Source organism: Salarias fasciatus, chromosome 10 (assembly GCF_902148845.1).
Source record: "Salarias fasciatus chromosome 10, fSalaFa1.1, whole genome shotgun sequence".
Taxonomy (NCBI): domain Eukaryota; kingdom Metazoa; phylum Chordata; class Actinopteri; order Blenniiformes; family Blenniidae; genus Salarias; species Salarias fasciatus.
The window spans coordinates 16,963,404-16,986,227 of NC_043754.1; the positions used below are offsets into that span (position 1 = coordinate 16,963,404).

The following is a 22,824-nucleotide window of genomic DNA, read 5'->3' on the forward strand; positions in this document are numbered from 1 at the left end:
AGCTAAATTATAAGTATGTATGTATGGCTACAGCCTCTAATGGAACAACTTTCTCAAAACCAAATCAAATGCTTGGTTGCAAAAGAAAAATACTATTAACTGAACATAAACCTCAGTAGGGATCTCTTTTTTTTTTTTTGTTTTTGACTTTTACAAAATCTCAGGTTTTATGACTGGAAAAACTCCTGGAGGCTAAAGTGTAGCAATTCAGGCCGGTCCCCGCAGCACACACAAGAGCCGGAGCAGATATTCATTCCAATGGGGGGATTGGAGCACTTGTTTTTATGCCCTTCTAAATAAATAATTCTTCTTTCACAACGTTTCCTTCAGAGGTTGAGGGAGTAAATATCTTTCGAGGTAGAAGGTTGCGGAGAAATTCAAAGTGTGGCTCACTCTGATTTAAGAGCTTGTGCTGACACTTGTTGTATTGAAAGGCATTTCATTTGATGGGAAATAGATGGAGCGCTTGCATTGTTTGGTTTTTAAAGCAGCCTACACAGTACTCGGTCTGCTATTGTGCTGCAGTGTTTAATTGTATATAAAACGCCTCTCTCAAGGCCAGCAGGGAGGGAATCTGGAAAGATTGTGATTGTTTTTCTTCTTCATCTTCCCACCTCATCGTATCAAGCGTTGTGGTCGACCTCTGAGAAAACCAGCAGAAGTGTATCCAGAAGTCCAAGAGTAAAACTGACATACAGTGTTTGTTCATGATTATTCATGCATTAGGAAGTGACAAAAGACAGAGGCAGAACGACAAACAGCCACGCTATTGTTAAAATAGTAGTACAACAAAAATAATATGATATAATATAGATGGTATGGAGGTATATTTGGATTCTTGAGCTCCTTCAACATTTTTTATGCCACGGTTGGTAAATTTATGTTAACAAAGCTCCATAGTGTGATGTGGGAAGCATGCAGGGACACTGAATCAGCATTCTCTATTGCTAGGAGGTAAAAAAAAAAAAAAAAAAAATTGCCTCTTCAAGTCTCAGTGTAGGCGGATTTTGTTAATATCCATCCATCCATCTTCTTAACCACTATCTTAGGGCTGACTTGATTTTTTTTAAAATTCTTACTATGTTTTCAGCATTTTTCATTAAGATATTGCATTTATGAGAAAAATAAACCTCTTTGTATCGCTAATACACCTTCGTGAAACTGATATCAGGGCCTCATGGTTAAAAAATAACCGTGTGCCAGGGCAGCTCTCGCTGATTGCTCCGTCAAGTAGATCCCACATCACGAGCCAACAGCAGAAGTGGAGCACACAGGCATCAAAGTTTCTCCTCTCCAGGTTCCTCACAGTGCTCTGATCCTTGAAATTTGTTGTACAGAATCTATGACTCCTAATTGGTAAAGAAAAAAAAAAATCCTGCTCTGAGTTTTTCTTAGAAAAGTCTTTGATGGGGGGGTGGAAAGTGAATTTTTCTCTATTGAGGATGATTTCAAAGCCGCTTTTTTTTGTGCGGTCAGCACATGTGAGGGGGCTTTTATCCTTCTAAGAGGCTGGAGGAATGAGACAGTCTGACGTCCACCGACTCAGATCCTCGTGGTCCCGGTCCTCAGCTCCTCACCCCAGTGAGAGGTCACCCTCAAGGACTTGTACACAAACACGAACATGCGCGTGCAAATACACGCATGCATGCACACACACTTTTTCAGAAGATTTCCCACAGACTTACGGCAGCTTTATCTCGCCCTCAAACATAGCCCAACGGTATCCTGAGGTTAACCTTGACCTTCCGATTCTTCTTATTGGGTCTTGCACATGGACACACACACACACACGCGCACACAGATTTCAGTAGTTTATTACGGTTATCATGGAGCGGCTGCATGTGTATATTTCTATTAGCTCCCACTCAGTGGAGCCTGAACTTGGCCTCCAGGTTTTATACATGAACTCTAATTATATTAGCTGTCTCCTCACCTTAGCATGCTGCATTATGCTTGCCAAGCTGGGAAGTGTTGAACTTTTCACCTTCGCAGCGTTTTAACACCATTTCTGCAAACCGGGTGAGAACCTAATGTAACAGGGAGCCGATGGCGAAGGTGTGTGAAGCGCAGGTAGGAGCCGCCGTCCCCGGCTCTCTGGAACATTATGTATGATTTCATATTACATGAGGGAGACCGGCTTATTTTGTCAGTTAGTGTCACAACGCAGGATTAATCACAGAGCGGAGCTGCCTTTGTCGCACAGGGGTGTTTGAGCAGCGACGCTACCCGCCGCCGTCTTTGATGATGTGGGTGAAGTGCTGTGATTTGCACGCTTTCACCAGTCGTGCTTTAAGATTCACAAATGACGCGAATGAACAGGCAGCTTTTAAATTGTCTCCGGCAGAAGAAAATAAGAATTCTTTCCGTGACAGCCCGCACATACCGATTTCCAGGTCTGCCTGCCTGTGTGTTATTTCTTCCACCAGTAAAACACACACTCAGATATTTATTATAGTACTTACCGGAGTGACGTGCGGTGTTGGGCATTGTTCACCGCCGCACAGAAGCAGGAAAAAGAAATGATTCCTCCTCCACTTCTTCCCTTCCTCCGCTTCATTCACTTCTTGTACTTTTACCGTGTTTTCTCATTATTTCCATTCTGAGCAGCAAAAACTTCCCGTCCACTTGTTGACGTGGCAGCTATTGAGCGGTTTTATTAACCTGGCGCTAACACCACCATTCTCTTCTTTTTTCAGTACACTGGCTTTCCTGGCAAGCTCGAAACAATCAGTACGATGAAATAAATTAAGGCCCAGAAGGAAGCAATTGACCGATTGATATAGAAAGATATACCGTCACGTTCATCGTTCACCGTTCTGTACGAGCTCCGCCGCAGATGGGTTGGGCCGCACACCGAAAATAATTAAAGCACTTTTTCTTTATTACAGCTTTACAGTAATCATCGTCTGGGGTCGCAGAGTTTCTCTTATGGTTTCCTCTATTTTTACAGAGTGTCGAATGCAGCCTTTGGTCGTTAAGTCAAGAGAAATAAATTGTCCCACACCTCGTTGCACATAATGTTTTATTTCCACAGAGACTTTAGATACACTGCGCGGTGACACATCAACAGGAACAATAGACCACGGATTCATACCGTTTTTTTCCCCTTTTAAATGAAACAAAAGAATAGAAAAACTGACCATCAAGGTTGTTCAGAGCCGGGATTAAAGAGCTGTATGACCTCTTTTAATTTGTTTAGGTGGGAATAAGCTTAAAGGACAGCAGTTCCGCTTGGATTGGGCCTGGATCTCCTTGGAGAAGGAATACTACGTGGTGGACGAGGAGGAGAAGTTCCTGGACGTGGTGCTCAGACGGAGGGGATACCTGGGAGAGACGTCTTTCATCGGTGAGTCCATCCGCCATTCTCTCTGCGTCCCCACCGTGATATAAAAGACGACGTGAAAGACTTAATAATCGCTGCCACGCTGTTCAAAGTCCGGGGTGTTCATGCGTCTGTTGCCTCCAACTGGAATTTTTTTTAACGAGATCATTTCCTTGAAGTCTGATAAAAGTGTCAGCTGTGAAGAAACATTTCAGTAATTCCACCTTACACACACACACACACACACACACACACACACACCTGTCCATCGTCACCAATGACCGGACATGCATATCTCCGGATCGTTGGTCGGTGGAAGCCTACAGAAAGCCATTCTCATTCATGACATGCAGTCACCCGGCGAGTTTCTCCACAGCGCAGCAGCTGCTGCTCCTCTCCGTCCCGCCGCTGGGAACCGAAGTTTTCTTGTGAATCTGATCAGCAGGAGTGAGAGGTGGAGTTCATCATGGCATCGGTTAACCTCTGTGTAATTCACAAACTGTAATTGAGTGGCAGTTCATTCATTTAGAGTGCTAACATCATTAAATCCTGACTGTCCCTGCCCTTGCAGTTTCATCAGCACAGAAACTGGGTCTGGAATCATCGTTGTCTCAGTTTTTAATTTGCAAATATGATCGCACGCTGCAGCTTCCCTTCGGCCACGCTGGAGTTACGGCTCAAGTTTGCACTTGTTTTAGTAACTGTTGCTCAGCTTGAATGTCAGAACCTTTGGTAATAGAAAAAAAAAAACTGACTTTTTCAGTAATGCAATCAAGAGATTTGTTGTTGTTGAACACAATGTAGAAAAGTGCTGAAGGGCTTTTCCCCTTTTAGATGAACTGCAGCAGTTAATTGCTGACTTTTCTAAAAGTTAAACTCATCAAATCATCAGCTGAAAATAATTTGCTTTTAGCTGAGAAACCACTGAGGTTCGCGCTCATAAAACTCGATGCAGTCTTGACTTCGCACAAACACACACCGAGGAGTGTGTCTGACAACGCCGCAAAATAACAGACTTCGCAGAACTTTCTTATGAAAGATTTGATTTGTTTTCTGCTGCTTTTCTTTTTCTCATTGCTTTAACTTTGTGACAAATCATCCTCCAGCTCTTTTTTTTTGTTGTTTTTTTTTTTCTTTTTCACTCCATGCAGTCCAGATTTATTTGTTGTAACCCTCTTGATAGGTTTGATAAGTTCCTCCACCAAGACAACCAACTCCATGGTATCCCATTTCTTTTTTGCTCAGCGCTTCATCCAGTCGATCCATGGCGAATGCAAGCAAACAAACGCGGAAACGATGGCATTTCCAGCAGATTACTGTCATTTAAACAGAGCCTAATGCGTGGAAAACCCTCCACTGAACACTCCTGTTTGGGCATAATGTCCCATAATGTTTGCTATTATTCCATGCAAAATGCAAACAAGCTGAAAGCACAATCCATTTGTGTGAGATGGCAGTTTAACAGGCTTCATACGGGATTTATGTACGACAAATCACACTAATAGTTTCTATTAAAACACTTTTTAATTGGTGAATGTGGAGTTGAAGAATATAGGAGATGTAGCTACTTGTCTTTTTACTTTTAATCGAAAGTGTGTTAAGGCTTAACGTTCATCTTTTTAAAAAGAGAACTGAGAAAAGATATCTTTGAATGTTCTTAATTACTAAAAAAGCTATTTATTTTTGATCTATGCAGTTGTCATTTTTGCTTCATTCACACCTGAAATGAAATGCTTTTCTTTTTAGTTGAAGAAAGAGAAGTCAAATCAACACACCAGTTGAAGCCAAAAAAGAAATGGCAACATTTTCTTTGAACTTTCATTGTGAGGAGATTTATCCAATAAGCCAGTTTCATTTTGTATGGCCTTGAGCCAATTTAGAGTTTTGAAAAATAAGTTTTTGTTCTGAGCTGCGTGAAGTGAGCCGAGTTAGGTGTGGGGTCAGCGTGGTGCGGAGATGCTTCTCTTTATTTTCCGGCACACACAAGACAACAAAGTCAAGCAGCCTTGTGCAGCTTCACAAAGAATTCTGGGACTATTTCCCTGATGTTCAAAGTTCAACCTTAGTTGCCCCAGATTTTCAAGTGAAGACATGAAATAAACATCAAAACAAGTGCATATCAAGAAGCAATATAAAAAAAAAAACTGTTCTGCATTAAGCAGGCAGACGTAAGAACTGCTACAGCGAGAAAGCTTCAGTTCCTTAAATACAAATATAACTGGGGTTTTATTGAGTTACTGGGAAATATAACTAACATTATATCATTACAGTGGACAGAAATGTTTCGATATGTGCGAATGACATGTTGAGCTCTACTCATCATTTATTAATACTGGAGTCTGACAAAGGTTGTCGGCTCTTTTCTTAGAAAATTAATATACCTCAATTTCACATATCCTCAGAACAATGTCTCGGTGATCGGCTATGTTGTCATTTCTTTTCATGCAAAAGTGACAGCTATGTGTGAATATGCATTCACACATATTCTCTCAATTATTTTTTTTAATCGGAGCTCGGTTGCTTTATATTATATCTTTAATCCACACTTTCAACGGTGAGAAACAGAAATATAATCTCTTTTTTCGACACTCTGCCTCTGATATGGTGCCTATCCATCCATCCCTCCAGCTTTTACACCCGCTTTGTGTAACTCGGACTGGGGGGACTATAGAGGATATTTCAGCTGGCATCGGGCTGAGAGGCGGGACGACGTCCCTGCAGACCATAAATGAGAGACAGGCTGCACCCTGGACAGGCCAACGCTCCATCTCAGGGCTAACACACCAAGACAGATAGTCTCTCACACACACACACACACTCGTTCACACTACAGTCGAGTCATTCAAGGTAACCGACCTGCCTTGAAAAATCCCAGACCACACAAACTCTATACATAAAAGGCTCCAGCAAATAACCAAAGCATGAGCTTCCCCGCTGTCTAACCACCTAAAAAGATGTTGAAATGTACTCTGGACACATGTTCATCAAAGCCTTCCTCTAGGAAAGGTTTTTCACAGTGAAAATATCTGTTTTTATATATTTTTTGATTGAAATTGTACTTGCTCTCCTATTAAAATGTTGTTATTGTTTTTTTCTGTTTTTTTTTTCAAACTAATGGATGTAGAATCTGAATAGCTGCTGCTCTCCGTCTTTTAGCCGGTTTAATCTGCGCTGCTTCTTGTCACAGCAGCCGACAGCGACACAAAGAGCATTTCACCTCGATGAAAGAGACTGACAATAAGTCAATCACAGGGAAAACTTAAAAGTGAGCATTTCTCTGCCTGCATTACTCAGCCGCATACAAAACACAGAGTGGGCAGAGAGCGCGCCGCTTTTTGTCGCGCAAGTCTCAAATCCCGACAGCCACACGAACGACAGCGCCGGCTTTTCGTCGGCTCCCTGACCAGCAGATCCCCAGCATATTTTCCTGTTTATAAACTTGAGTGTTTGCGGCGGCTGGAAGGTTAAAAGGTTAACCCCGAAGCACCGAACTCTGTCATTCTGGACCCGGCTCGCTCCGGGAGGCGAGAGCAGCTGTAAAGCGGCTTTTCCCTCCCGCTCACCTCTCGCCGTCGTTCTGATCCCTTTAATCACGAGGTCTGGTGTTTGCATCGCCGCGCGCCTCGTGACTTATCTACCTGTGCGCGTCCCGATGTGTGGGCATTCTGCGTATCTTTGATTCCTCCCGGGAAGGTTTCCGCGTGTATCTCTTTGGCACACACGACAGCTCGCCTTCTGATGTGCGAGCACGCGGTTATCTCTGACCACACGCAAATCATACCCGCGCATATCATACATTTTTAAACAGGCCCTTTGAAAGTAACGTTTAATACGGTATGTTAATGTGGGGCGAGAATGAATCGGTGCAAAAGTGCTTTTCATGTACCCTGATGTAGGTACAACATGTTTAACCGCGGCGTTTTCTGCACAAGTGAATGGTTTGAAGTCAGATTAAGGAAAATGAATATTTATTGTAGCCCGAGGAAAATAAGTGCATCTAACTTAACTCGGTCTAACAAAAATATTTAACCTTGCGACTGAAGAATTTCATTTAGAAGATATATACATGCTGTTTTGCATAAAGCGAGTGTATATTTCATGTGATACTGCTTGGTCTGCTCAGACGTCGATAGTGAGATTTTCCTCCGTTTCAAAGCGTGTAAAATGGAACGTGGTCAATGTAATAAGCGAACGAACCAACTCGTGTTCCTCCCGACTCCCCTTGACTAATTTAGTTTGCATGTGTTTTTGGCCCGCGTCTGAGTGATTTCCGAGAGTTCCTCCTTTGCCGCAGTGCACTCTCGCTGTGTGTTCATGAAGGATGCACTTCACCGGCCTCGTTTTCCCTTGATATTAGCGACTGTCAGTTAGCTGACAAATATCGCTGATGGTACTCCAGTAACAATGTGAGTCCCTCATGTCATTGCCTTGGAAATTTTGATTTGCAGGCCGTCGAGGAAACAACAAAAACAGGAAAGAAGAAACTGGTAGCTTTCATAAACAGGATCAAGGCCATAAATGTAACTTAAATAATCAAACTTGATTAAACTTGAGTAATATCCTGCTGTACGAGTTGTCAGAGTGGAATCACTGATAATCTAGAAAACAAAGAAAATGCTGATGATGTTTTATCAGAAAGGATTATCACACATTTTTCAGGACTTTAAGTTTTATGTACTAAAATAATGACCTGGTTAAAATGTCAACCGTTTTTCTTAGTGAGCCCATTCAATGCTTCATGAACAATTCATCACAGATCCAGAATAACCTGACATCTGGTCGTAAGTCCTTTGCAGAATGTGTCCATATGTGTTGACAAAAGACACCAGCAGACAGCTTAGTGGAGATTTCCTTTGCGGTGCGTTGTTTTTGTTATTAGAGATATCAAATCATTATACTGTGTATGAGCATTTTCTGTTATATTTTCCAATCAAGCTGTAATTGTTTTGTCACCGCTTCATTTTTTTTAACCCAAACTGTAGAGAAATATCATGACAGTCACAATTTTTTTTCATTTCAAAACTATAGTTGTTCTGAAGATGACCGAATCATTCAAAAGCAATGCTTTTCAGATGCTTCTTGGGATATGTGCGATGTGCTAATAGGGGATTTAGAAGAGTGGCAAGGAAAGATCAAAGATCACAACAAAACCAAACCTGGGATTGAAACCAAAAATGTAATGACAAATAACAAATAGATGACAGAGGAATTCTAAACAATAAAATGAAACAAAAGTTGAAAAAAGAAATAAGGAAAAGACGAGACAAATGGAAAGACACAGGAAGTCCTGATGAAAGTGGACAGTGTGTGTGCAGACAGACAGCTAGATTACATTAAATTAGACTCGGGAGTGTGTCAGGAATGAGAACGCGGGGAGGAGGACACACCGCCATGTGTTCAGAGGCTTGCCGCTGTTGTGCGGGGTTAGCTGATGAAAGCTGGCGTGGTGCCAGGCAGCGGTGGAAGAGAGCTGTTACGCACGGTCCATCACAACAGGACGCGCAGGCAGAGAGGATCAATGAAGGTGGAACGCCGGGATCAGATCAAGGTTCAAAGATCCCCCCCCCCCCACCGCAACACAGAACTCAGGACTGGACAAGAGCGCGGGGATCAGACTGGCTCTCCGGACTGCGGTTTTCCAACTTATGATTTCTCACCTCTCATAAAAAAAGAAGAAGAAGATAAATCCAACATTCAGTCTAATTCCTCATAGACTTGTCTTCAGCCTCAACTGCTAATTGAATTTCATCACTTCTTCCTCTCTCCAGCGACGCCCGTCCCACCGACTTGTCAACTCAGTCAACTCGTCTCACCCTCTCCTCCTTTCATCTGTAATCTCTCTCCACCCCGTCGCTCGGTGAAGAGGTCCTTTTACTCCCAACCTGTTTCCACGCATCAAAGACACCATCTCTCTCTTCCTCTCGCTCGCTCGTTGCCTTCCGGCCAAAGGTCTCTGCCACTGGCTTTGTCTTGTATTACGCCTAACGTCGGGGTCTCCTGCGCTGCCTGCCCCGTGTCGACCTCCCTGTCCCCGTCGCTCTCTCGCATTCTGCTCGTTTGCCCTTTGTTCTCGCTCCGTCTTGTTTCTTTCCGTTTGAGTCCTGTAGCTTGTTGTTGCTCTTTGCATTGCGTCTCTGCAGGCTCCTGCCTTTATTTTCTCACATCTTCCCCCTCTGTTGACTTCATAAAACTCTTTATTCTCAGATTCTCACCTTCTGCACACCTTTGCTTTCCTCACCTTACGTTTTTTTTTTTTTTACATTTAGCTTTTTCCTTTCCTTCCTTTTCCTTTTTTTTTTCCACAGTTTTCATCCTTTCCTTTTTGGTGTGTGATCAATATTAAGACCCTCGTGGGGAATGAAGATGGAACCGGATCCACATTCTTCTTTTTTACTCCCCGAATAAGTCAAAGCTCACCTCTTGAAGATTACACTTCCATTTTATGTTCCCTTCTTATCGGCTCTGTCCTTGCTTTGGCAGATAAATTGAGAATTGTTAAAAATGTGTTCTTTCTCCAGGTTAAGCTTATATCACCTCCTCTGAGATTTAGTCCAGCCTTATTTTTGTTGCCAAGCAACTAATCGAAGCTGTTCCTCCTCCTAAACCTTTTTTCCTCAGATCCTCACCTCCGTATCCTTGATATAAGAATCGTCTTCATGTTACACTGAACATATAATTAACAGTTGTTTGATACATTGCATCTTGTATTGATTGAAGCTCAGGTTGCTGTAATATCTGTTGGAAACAGAGTGTGTGTGTGTGTGTGTACTTTGTTTGATGTGGATCAACTCATCTGGACAGAACGATGATATAGAAATCATCAGAGACACATATTCAGCAGCTTTCATTTACTTTAATCCTTCATTACATCAAGTCTGTCAAGCCTCATGTGTTTGCCTTCTGCAGTCATCATCCTCGCCGCTAATCAACTTTAAATTCCTCGTATGGAATTCCGGTTGGATTTGGACAAAAAGTTTCACGAGAAATAATCCTTTCTCATTCCGGTACGTGTGCGGATCAGTTTTAAAAACCGGGAGACCACACCCCGAGCGTGCAGATCTCCTCCGCGACGCTCGAGACAAGCGGCCCCGGTCATGGCATCAGTCGCGTTTTATCAGACGGCGCTTCTGTCCGCCTTTCTCAGTTCTCTTCATCAAAAGTGCAGCCATCTGTTCCGGGCTGTAAACAGATACATGTGTTGCGTTTCAGATGGAGACGTGGCTCCACGTGAGCCCGGCGCTCCGAGTGATCAGCGTCTTTGTCGTGATGAGTGAAACCCGATCAAAGTCGAGTGAAGGAGCTACAGTGTGATGCTCAAACTTTTCATCTGTAATTCAAAGGTGAAATCTGTGTTTGGGAAAGTGGTTCGGTCTGCTGTCACCTCTCATGGTGGTTCAGATTTGTTCCCGCTCGATCCCAGTCTGGTTAACAATGCTAGTATAAATGAACGCTCCATCTTTAATTAGAACAGCACTGAGAGGTTTGTTTTCTATTTTGTATTTTTCCTGTTTGAAGTACACCTTAAATTTAATTTGCCCTTTAAAGCTTTGCTCCGTAATCATGTCCTGTGTCCTCAGCTGAGAAAATAAATCAGAAATAAGAAAGACAGATCTCACTGACTCAATTTAGTCAGAAACCCCTTTATCAGCGTTCTGCTTTACACAGAGCAGACCAACAAAACAGCAATGGACGAGGGAACCGCAACCAATATTAGCTTGCCGTGCTGTGAATGCACCACTTCTCATCTCCACCTAACTTTGAAAACTTGCTTCCTGCACATTACTTTGCTAAGATGTCGCCAAACAAACATTTATCGAGGGAAATTGCTTTGACAACTTCATTTGGAAAGTCTGATAGCTTATCAGCTGCTGTGCTGCAGGGAGCTAAATAGCATGTAGAATCCAGTTACATTCCGTTCTCCTTTATAATGAATCAAACAGCCGTTATCAATGCACTGAGAAATGCCGGCATTGTATTCTGCAATAATATTAGCACAGAGGTGTGCAGGGTATTGCCTGCAGGCCACCTGCAGCCTGATGTTAATTTCTGTTGTAAAGTTGGACAAATATCACTGAATGGGTTCCACACACGAATACAATTTCAACAGTTTTGCAGAGCTTGAATGTATCAGCCCAGAGGGCATCAACCTGAAACAAGAGTCAAATCAAGGCTAACAAAATGCTCCTTGATCACAGACTTTCCAGTCGTGCCATTTGAAGTGACCGCTGAGCACTGTTTTTAGAAAATGATGGCTCAGAGTTGGATTCTCAACAAAAACAAGTTTGCAGGTGATCCAAACTCATGAGTGCAGAAAATTTCTGACATTTGTATTTTCACAACAGAAACAGTTGTATATCGATTTCTGGATGTCGCCTCAGTTAAAAAAAAAAAAAAAAAAAAAAACCTGGACTCCTGATTTAGTGCTTTGACAGTATTGCAGACTGACTAGAATGATTATTGTGGTTTCAATTTAAAATTTCAACCAAATTTTGTTGACCTTATTTTCTTCAAGCCGTTTTTTTTTTTTTTTTTTTTTTTGCCAAGGAAAGTCTATCCTAACAAAAATATGCGAACCTTTTCAGCAAAAATATTACAAAACATAAACGTTATTACGTTTCATGCAAGGCCTCATAATTCAATTTCAACGAAGAACCCAAGAAGTCAGAAAAACTGGAAATTGAAAACTGTTGCTCATGCTGCTCGAAGCACCTGGCCTGGATTAACGAGGGCCTGTATTTTCATAATCGTATTGTAATTCACTCACATTTCCGATGCTCTCGCCAGTGACTCAGTCGTCAGAAGAGACGCGACTCCGGCTGACCTGACGGGAGGTGATCGAGCGAACCGGGACTCTTTCTGACTGAGCTTCCATTAGTCATGTCTTAGTTTTCTCAAAAAGACTTTCAACGTGCCCCCCAGAGAAGTAGATTTTTCATGTTGCATTAGTTCAGCTGCGCCAAGTAATAGCTCCATCCTTGGCTTTTTCCCGTGTAGAAAAAAGGCGAGGAAGAGAGGAACCCGAGTCGCCCGGTGTGCCGTGCTGGGCTGTTGACAAAATTGCAGCAACACGGGGTGTTATATTTAATGTGCTGGTGGCTTCAGATCAGGTTGAGAATGAGACGGCGGAACATTGCTAGGGTGACTATTAAAGGTAAAAATTGGTTTCTCTTCACTCCGTTCCATTTTATTTTAGGGATTCGTCCAAAACACTGAGCTGCGGAGAGGCACATTTGGTGGACTGATGTTTTGGCGAAAAAAAAAAAAAAAAAAAAAAAAGCAGAGTAGCAACAAAACGATCCCAGAAATACAGAAGCCTTTGAATCATTTATCACAGCATTAAGGTTTGGGGATGCATATAACCAGCAGAAGGTCCTCGCAGGTGCGGCAACACGGACGAGCGAGACTGCGAGCATGTGGGTTTATTTTCAGCTGAAATTTTTGCATACAATCCCAGCCTCTCAGATCGCGCCGTGTGTACGATCTGATGCATCCAGACTCATCTGCATGTGTTTGTTTCCTTCTTTTTTTTTTTTTCTTTTCCTCTCGCTCTTGTTTGTGCAGCCGCCTGAGTGTTTGAATAAAGACAACAAATCCTTTTTATGTAGAGACACATGTGTCTGCCTGGCGTGGCTCCGCTCACCCTGCTCTCATGAGACTCCAGGGATCGACGATAGCAAATGAACAGTATAGATCCTAATGTGGCGCATTGTCTATGACATGTGCCGCCCGTTTCCTCCCTGATTGTCGTTTAATGTGAAACACACTGTTGTGACTGCGCTCCTCTTACCTTGGAATAAGGCGTCTCAGTGAGTGGAAATGTTGGTTTCGTTTGAAATGAAATAAGGAGACATTTGAAGCAGAAAGGATGAGACACACACTAACACACACTCATATAACTTTGTAGCTAATCCTTCTCGCTGAGGTAGAATATGCTTATTTAAATGCTTCAGTCACAAATTCATTTCACACATTCCCGAGGCTCTGGGAAAATAGATGCAACACTCTTTTTCTCACCACTCTGAACGACATTAAAGGGTGTGAATATCTAATCTGCTTTTCATCTGTTTCCGTCTCCTGCTCGTCACCCTTTCACGGACATTTTCTTTGTTTTGTCTCCGCTCCTTTCTCTTTTTGAAACTAACCAGGCTTTCCTCATCTTCTCCTTCCTTCTGAACGTCCTTCGCTGTCTGTGTTTTCCAGGCATTGGCACCCAGGACGGGAGCGCGAAGAAGGACGAAGACTTCAAGGGTAAGTCGCAGAAGCAGGTCCAGTTCAACCCCGGCCAGACCAGAGCCGCGTGGCGCGTCCGGATCCTGACGGACGGGAAGTACGAGCAGATGGAGACCTTCCAGATTCTGCTGTCGGAGCCAGTGATGGGGGTGATGGAGTTCCCCGACACGGCAACTGTTGAGATCTTGGATCCCAGCGACGGTCAGTGCTGCTGGTGCAGACATTACACACCCACATCACATATGCAATCACAGCGAGGCGTGATTAATATATCTGCCCAATTGCAATCGAAGAAACTGCCCCATTCGGCAATCATTCATGAATCTCTGTGCTGAGTAGTTAAAAATTACAGACTGTAAAATGATTGCATACATTTAGTAATCACCAGCTCTCCATCAATATGTTTTATAACAAAAATGTTCCAGTTTTACATTTTGTGGAGTTAAGAAAATGTAAATAAGGAGACGAAACTGTTTCAACTCCTGGCATCAATGGCATCTGTTTGATCGAGAAAAACGAAGCTCAGATTCGGTGTGATGCATTTAACTGCAGCTTATTCAAGAGTTTGCAAACTAAACTGAGTCAATCATTGTGTCATAATGCAATATGAAGAACTAAGCTCTCTTTCAAAAACTAACTTCATTGTTCAAAGTTAAAGCGATACTTCAACATTTTGGCAAATTGGCCCATCTAGGGCAATTCGGTAGTCATTTAGAACAGCCTACTTACTTTTTTTGTGAGGGCGAGCTGTTGTTTATTCAGCGGTGGGTCTGAGGAGAGCTTCACGGCGGACATAATGGAAGTGGATGGTACAGTTGCTTCCCTCGTCAAACTCATCAAATACACAATCTAACAACCCCCAAACACTTTGGTGGACACGTTATAATCCGCACATTCACTACGCTGTGAAATAATGCAAAATTACGAGATTGAGCGTTTTTTGCGAAGATTGCTAAGACGGAACTACTTACTAAACATGGCGTCTGGGCGTAGTGATCTCAAAAGAAAAAGTAGTTCCCAGTATTTGCTTCAAAGTCGTAACGCTACAATATTATTTGTTGGTGTTTCACAGCGTAGTGAATGTGCGGATTGTAACGTGTCCACCAAAGTGTTTTGGGGTTGTTAGATTGTGTATTTGATGAGTTTGACGAGGGGAAGCAACTGTACCATCCACTTCCATTATGTCCGCCGTGAAGCTCTCCTCAGACCCACCGCTGAATAAACAACAGCTCGCCCTCACGAAAAAAGTAAGTAGGCTGTTCTAAATGACTACCGAATTGCCCTAGATGGGCCAATTTGCCAAAATGTTGAAGTATCGCTTTAAGAAAAACAAAGAGAAGGAAACAGATGATACAGTTTTGTTTCTTTAAAAAAATGCTCCTGCCAAAGTTTATGGTGTAATGAATGGTAAATAAACAATGTTCTGTTCATTGACTGGAGTTTAAATCATGTGTTTCACTGCTGATATCTGTTAAATACATTTTTATTGACAGCCTGAGAGGTTTAAATGCTGCATTTCTATTGAAAGATTTCACTTTTAATGGACTAAATTCTCCTATAACTGACAAAAATACGGCATGATGAAAGTGTTGTTTTCATACTTACATCTCACCAGTTGATAAAGGCTCGAAATTAGTCATATTATTATCATTTTTGAACTTTTTTTCTTATTTTCATTTCAGCACGCATTATTAATGCATATCTTCTGGCAGTGCAAACAGATAAACAGGCTTCTACGAATAATGGAAGAGTGAGATCTATTCCCAAAGCCGAAATACAACTACTACTATATTTATTCATGGAGACAGAAATACCGGTGAAAAACAGCTAACTGAAAATGCTTGCAGCGGCACTCACACTTGCTTTCTTGTTACAGCGAGAAGTCTGAGGACAAAATAAATTGAAACACCAAAAACAAAAACTTCTTTGAGTGTAAATAACCTGGAGGTTATATATTTATTTTGATTTATCTGAATATCTTCAAAACAACCCGGTGCTGAATACACATATTGGATTTGAAGCGTTGGCATCGTTTGGCTAAAAATAGATGCCTGTAATGATGGTAAGTAAATGTGCCACGGCCAACAAAACAGCACTACAAAGATTATTTATAGTATTAAACATTGGGAAACTGCCCTGCATTAAGTCTCATTCATATTTTCTTCATTAGAAATAAATCCATTAAATCTCTTCGTCTCTAATACGATTCGAGCTCTACTTTAATAAAACAAATGAAAATCAGTGGAGTTACATGGATAAAAAAGTGCAGGAAGACTTAAGTTTTAATACTGATCTTGCACAGCCCAACCTGGAGCGTTGTCCTCACGCTGAATGAATACACACCATTTCGCTGTGTAACACATTACATAAGGTGCATGCGAGCTTGACACACACTGAATGAAAAACTGTCAGTATAAACATTTTTTTACTGTAGATATGGACTCTCGTAGGATTTTCCCTCAGGCAAAGAGGAGGAATACAGTTCTGACATGATAGTCAGCGGAGATTTGCTGTAGGTAGGGTTCGCTTTTTTTTTTTTTAATATATATTCTCAGGAAACACTGATCACAGTGTTTACTTTCCTGTTTACTTCCTAAAACCTTGTATTACATGTGTTGTACCACACAAGCGTGTACATAAGACATCGGTCCTTTCACTCCCTCCCGTGAGCGGTTATTAATCTGGCGTTTTTCCCGTCCCCTGCTTATTTGCTTCTTTGTATTTTAAGCAAATTGAAGTGTTAATGGAATATTGAGTAGTGTGACAAACAGGCTTTTCTGCTCCATGAAGGTTTGATTTTGTACACTCAGTTATTTTTTTTTTTTTGGAGTGCACACCTCACTTCATCAATACAACTTGGAGGTAATCATGGACCACCGTCACTCCCCACCTAAAAAAAGAAAAAAAGCACTAAAGTGATCATTGTGGTGACTCATAACAGTTTCTCTCATCCCTCTCTCTCTCATTTGTCTTCCTCTTCTCCCTCTTTCTCGATCGCTCCCCCCCCTGCTTCAATCTGTCCTCCCCTGTGGGTTAATTATGGTGTGTGTTGAGGGCACGGGCTGGTTTGTTTTCCGCCGTCTCCGGGGACTGTCTAATGTGACAGAGACATGCCACTCGGACTTTAATGGGCCAGTGAAGCTTTAGCTATGCCTGTGGCGTTAGCGCCTCTCCAGCTTCTCTCTCTAATGATGAAAACTGGCTTTGTCTGGTCTTCTGGTTAGCCGGGATAGTCCCCCCCCCCCCCACCCCCCAACCCCCACCCCCCCGGAGGACGCGTCAGCTTGGTTAATATCGGCTTGAGAGGAGCAGAGAGGATTGCTGAGCTTTAACTGAAAGTGTTCCAAAATTAAGGAGTGTATAACAAGTGGAGCTTGCTTTACCAGCATGAGCAATCTACTGTTTGTCCCTACAAACGCCTCCAGCCTTTCTATATTGTTTCATGTTGCTTTCTGTTTTTAAGAATGCGTACTTTTTTTTCCCCCCCAACTGTCTCTATTACCCTGTTGTTGCTTTGATTAATGCCGAGGAGCCGGCTTATCCTGTAGCGCGTTTGCCTGTGGTTGATCTGTGTGATCACACATCTTTCCGCCTCCGAAACTTTATGACTTTCTTTCATACATTATCCATGCGCTGTGCTGAGTAAAGATGAAGGCAGCAGCCCACTGTTCGCCCGCACGGAAGCAGCAGCAGCAGCAGCAGCCTGGCACAGGTGGTGATTACTTTCTTGTTTCCGGTGCTGAAAGGATGCTATTTATCAGTGGAACTTTTTACTCTCCTGCATTTTGCGCCGAGGTCATTCCCTCAAATGATGATGAACTGTTTGTGCTCCTGTAGTAATCTTTTTGCCTTCAGGCACAAGGTCAAGTGGCGACCGCGCACATTCTATCGTATCCATTAGAGTTTCTGCTGAAGCGGTTCATCTCTTGTCTCGGGCATGACATATACAGTATAACAAAATGCATCCTTGGTCTTGAACTTTGACCTGGTTCTGTGCTCCTTTAATGTACACCAGCAGTGCAGCAACACGATTAGACAGGAGCAAGAAAGGAAATATATAAAGCCAAAGAGGATCAGCTGCACGTATCCGCTGCTTTAACACTTCCGTCAGAGCGTATGTTGGAAAGTGAATGTGTGATTTGTCACCAGGAGGTAAACTTGACCCGCTCGGGTGAAATTCGCCTTAAATTTAAGGAGTGCAGGCAGTAGAGAGTCGGGGTGAGGCGAAATGTGGGAGAACTGTGAGAAGGGGGCCGTATTCAGTATGGGCGGAGAGAAGGATCGAATAATCAGAACGCCGTGTGTGTGCGCGCGGGTGTGTGTGCAGAATAGGTAAGCAGCGGACCCCCAATCTCCTGCCACGAGTCCTCGTGTCCCCCCCTGGGGAGCGGCAGATTGTGGGCCGCAATAGAAACGTGAAATGATGTGGAGGGATGAAGATTGAGGGTAGACAGAACGATTTATCGGGGGTTATCGTTAAAGAGGAGAAATGTTTGACCCCCCCGCTGTTCGCGAGATTGTCTTATGGTGATGGCTTCATCCCGAGGAGCCGTCTCAGGTGTTGATCCCTCTTTACGCTTTGCGACACAATCATATATCTATCGATGTATCTCTCTCTGTATCTATATAAGCTGACTGATTTTTCACTGTTATAATCGCCATTTTAATTGGAGTTTTTGCTGCAGTTTTTGCTGCTTTTATTCGATTCCCATCATTCACCCGTTTATTCTCTCAGAGAGTGGCAGCAAAAGAAAACCATGCAAGAACAAGAAGAACATGCTGCAACTTTCAGTCCACTCCGTTCGCATTTTTATTGGTCCCAGTGCGTCCGTGGAAAATAGACTCTGCATTTATTGTTTCTATAATGGCACTAAGTTCTCCGCTTTGATAGATGGTGCTTTCACTGGCTGTGAGTCTCGCTCTCAATCACACGCTACTGTCAGAGATGGAGAAACGCGGTGGAAGAGAAAGTGAGACGGAGAGGAAGAATGAGAGACGGCTGACCCTGGTGTGTATAGAGGAGTGATTCCCCGCGTAGAATAAACTCTGCATGTGGAATCGTCTGCGACCCAAAGAGGTGCTGAGAAAAACTTCCGGAGGGGTCTCTTTGAAGAGCACCTCTGGTTGCATCAAGCTCAAAACTGTGATGGAGAGTTATTTTTGAATATGAATAAGCACACCGCAGGACCACCACTTCAGTAGATTAAAAAAATGTTAGCCGCAGCCTACTAATGCAGAGCCAGAACAAAAACCTGCATCAAGCCTCCCTGGCATTATGCACTGTGGAGTATTTTTTTTTTTTTTTTTTGCAGATTGTTATACAAATGACTACCCTTTCCTTTTTTCTCTCTTTGACACCTTCTGCTCTTTTTTTTTTCCTCTCTTCCAAACAGAGTCGACGGTATTCTTCCCCGAACAGATCCTCTCGGTGGAGGAAGACGTTGGCGAGCTTTTCATCCCGGTGCACCGCAGTGGAGACATCAGTGAGGAGCTCATGGTGATCTGCTTCACGCAGCAGGGTACGAACTCGCCATTTTCATCTCCATGTTCTCTGGGCTGCCTCCAACTCTGATGGTCATACCGCCTGAATCAGTTGATTGATGCTATATGCAGATGATTCTAAAATATCCGGAACCAAATCTCTTCAAAACGAGGGCGTGAATGGAAATGTGTTTGAAAACATTCCTCGTCACATTATCAATTGGATAATTGTGACTGAAAGCACAAAACACCACAATCCCATTCAAAGTGCACGTTAGCACAATCGTGGGGATGACAGCGAGCTTGATATCTGTCCAAAATAAACCGGCTGACACCCCCCGTGAGCGGGCAAGCCACAGACAAACAGTGCCAGAAGCCTCGTCTCTTGGCACCGTGCTGGATTAAAGCAGACTCGGGTGAAGCTGACAGTTGACTGAAAGGCCTAAGTGTGATTCAAAAAAAAAAAAAAGAAAAATCTGCACAGCCACACTGAAGAACTGCGGATGGATTCACCTGGGATATTTATAGGAAACGGGTCATTCAGCGGCTCCATGAGGAGCGTCTCACCTGGGTATATTGAAAGGAGAACCATTCAGGTTTTCATTACTTTCTCTTCACATAGCAGTTAAAGTTACATTTCATTTGGAAATCCAGAGTGGACGGGCCCAGAGTTTTCTTCCAAGTTTTCTTCAAGTCTGGCGTTGACAGTTGTTGATGATTTGGGATGACGTGTTGTCTGCTGCTGCTGCTCTGCTGCATCTCATCAAGTCAAATGTCAGTAAAGATTTGAAGCAGGACAAATCAGAGCGCCTCATGAATCTGTTAACAAGCTTTATGGTGATCCAGAAGGACGTGAGCGCCTCACAAAGGGATTGCTTAGCGTGAAAATATTTAATTGGATCCAGTTAAAGGTAAAGTCCAAGGGCAAATATTTGATGCCTTCAGGTGTCACTGTTGTTAACACTGCAGTGTGCCTCTGTACTGGAAGCTTTTGAGGTGGTTTGTTGGTAGGACTGAGCCTGACTGACCGGTCAGTTCACCTCAACTGAACCTGATCGAACAAACACAGAAAATACAGGATGAAGGCTGCTGTGGGAACAACAGCTCTGCAAACTGTATGCCATGCCTCACTCAAATACAAGAAGGTTTTATGATATATGTAATTCAAAATTTCAAAACCTGCCATAAATAATCATGGCTTCTCTCGCATAGTTTTGGATGCCTCCCGTATTGGTCTTTTTTTTTAATGAAACATTAATATATAAATGCATAAATAAAGTGTTAGTCTGTTTTGACGATATCTGTTCAGAGCGGTGAACTTACCGGAAGGAAAACTGTTCACACAGATTTGCATTTTCGCAGGTTGCATATAGCGCCATAAGCTCAGGAGTATCTCACTTTACGGTTCATCAAGTTTGGTTTTTTTTTGCAGTAGTTTGTTCAGATTCCCAAACATCCTCCAAAACCACAGCTTCTTCCTCTGTGAAAATCTCAACCTTCCATCAATTACTTTCTGTCACTGATGATGTGTGAAGAGTTTTTGACACCTTATGGCAAAAACTTGCAGAGATGGAGCGTCTTGGCTCCTCTCCAGCGTGCAAACTGTTTAACAGCCGATAGGACTATAAAAGTGTTATTTCTCAAAATAAATAAAAAAAAAAAAAACTCAAGTGGTGAAACCATATTTTTTAGACTGACATAACTGAAGGGCTCCTGCTGTGTTTCGCCTCTTTAAATCAAGTTTTCTAATGGACCTGATTGGTTTTGCTGCCTTTTAATTCCATTAATTATTTTCACTGACAAGAATTAATCAGAAAATAATAGAACAGCTACTTTACTAATAAGCAACAGCAGCTCAGTGAAATCATTATATGACAATTAACAGCTGTTGTTGTTTTGTTTTTTTTACAATTAATTCTATTTTTTAAATATAGTTTTTATTTGAATTCAGAGGCAGATACTGGAATGAACATCCACTGGTCTTACTGTTCAACAGTTTTTCCCCTTTTTTTCTGAAAAACAAAACACTTTCCGTATTGCATGTCCTAGCTATCTTTTTTTTTTTTTTTTACTTTTTCAGTTTCGGGTTGCAGAGTTTGGCCCATCTGACATTGGGTGAAAGACATTGCATGTCCTGCATAATTTACCATAAACACTGAATAAAAGATCCAGTCAGCCAGCGGCTTCAGACCAGGAATCCTCTTGGTGAGGCGGTGTGAACCGCTTCACCAACGTGTGAAACTTACAATCATAAATGCAGCTCTTTATAAGAAGACGGAGAATCTGGAAAGTGGCGTTTTAGTGGTTTGCACACAAACATCGCAGTGACAATAACCCTGGGTCAATGTGGAGTTTGCATGTTCTCTCTGAATTTCTCACATATTCTAAAAATGGTGTTTTGAGGTTGAATATGAATTGTGTGCGGATGTCTATTTCGCTTGTAAATAAGTGTGAAAAAGTGCAGTTAAAGATGGATGGATGCTGTTAAAAGTCTTAAATTAAGTTTTAAGTGGCTATTAACAAATCTAGTGTTTGCCTGGTGCATTTTCTTTCAAGAGCGTCAATTTTTTTAATCGGTCCCTGCGCTTTTCCATCCCGCCTGAAGGCTCTGCCACCGGGACGGTTCCCACCACCGTGCTGTCGTACTCGGACTACATCTCCCGTCCCGAGGAGCACGGCAGCCTGCTCCGTTTCGACAAGGGCGAGAGGGAGAAGCAGTGTCGGGTGGTGGTCATCGACGACTCCCTGTACGAAGGAGAGGAGAGTTTCAACGTCAGCCTGTCGCTGCCCGTCGGCGGCCGGCTGGGGATGCATTACCCGACTGCCAAGATCAGCATTTTAGAAGACATGGATGATGGTAAGTCACCGTTTTTGTGTCATAATTTATTTCCTCTACAGCCGAACATGCACACTGAAGCATCCTGTTGAGGGTTTGACTTCACAGTGACAGGCGTTGTAGCGCTCTGGATTGTTTTCAGAGCCTTTGCTACCGGAGAATTTCTCCTAATTAAACTTGTTTACCAACTTTGTGAGTGCTGAGGCATGCCGCCGAGAGCCGGAAACACCCCGACACAGACCTGCGCCGGCAGCAGACAGATGGATCACGCTCCCGTCTCGCTGTTTTACTGACAGGTTTTAATTACAGTGGAGAGTCACACGGGGCTCCGGCGGGACCAGATTATCACACATGTCCCTTGTCTGCTTTCATCCAGTTACCGCATCGTATGGACAAATAGATTACATATTCTGAGAGGCAGAAAACCGAGCTGGAGATGTGTCTGGGGACTTCTCGGGCCTATTGGGAAATACCTCTTCCAATCTGCAAGCGTTCTCCCCCGTCTCACCGCTCGCCATTGATTTACTTTACGGACACATTGATGTCTGCGCCTGTAGTTTCTTGCTAAATGTCACACTATGGATTATTCCAGTAAAAATTATACCTTTTAATCTCTCTTTTTTTTAAGAAACAGAGAAACACTACTGAGTTTGAGTCAGATACCACGGAATTAGATGGATTATTTGACACTGTATGGGAGAGTTTTGTCTTGTATCCATGCCGTCTGCTGCCCACTGAGGCTTTGTGGGATCTAAGAAGACAAGTATCAGACAGGTGTACAAATGACAGCCTATATTTTCTGCCGAGTTTCTCAGAAAAAAAATGCACCAAATGCAACAAATATGAGCAATAGTTCAGCTGACATCCAGCTGAGTTCAAATGATTGTTTTTCCCTGTAGAAAAACAATAAAATGGCATTTTTCACTTTAGCGTTGCCTTGTATTGGAGAAGTGGA

General features: G+C 42.8%; 1 protein-coding gene across 1 annotated transcript in view; it reads left to right on the forward strand.

Annotated features, from left to right (window-relative positions):
- The window catches only part of frem2a (FRAS1 related extracellular matrix 2a), a 54,718-nt gene that overhangs the window by 14,801 nt on the left and 17,093 nt on the right, over nucleotides 1–22,824 (forward strand). The window contains exons 3-6 of the mRNA XM_030100193.1: nucleotides 3,200–3,346; nucleotides 13,523–13,753; nucleotides 18,946–19,071; nucleotides 21,639–21,890. Coding sequence (XP_029956053.1) covers nucleotides 3,200–3,346; nucleotides 13,523–13,753; nucleotides 18,946–19,071; nucleotides 21,639–21,890 — 756 coding nt within the window. The remainder of the gene's footprint in view (nucleotides 1–3,199; nucleotides 3,347–13,522; nucleotides 13,754–18,945; nucleotides 19,072–21,638; nucleotides 21,891–22,824) is intronic.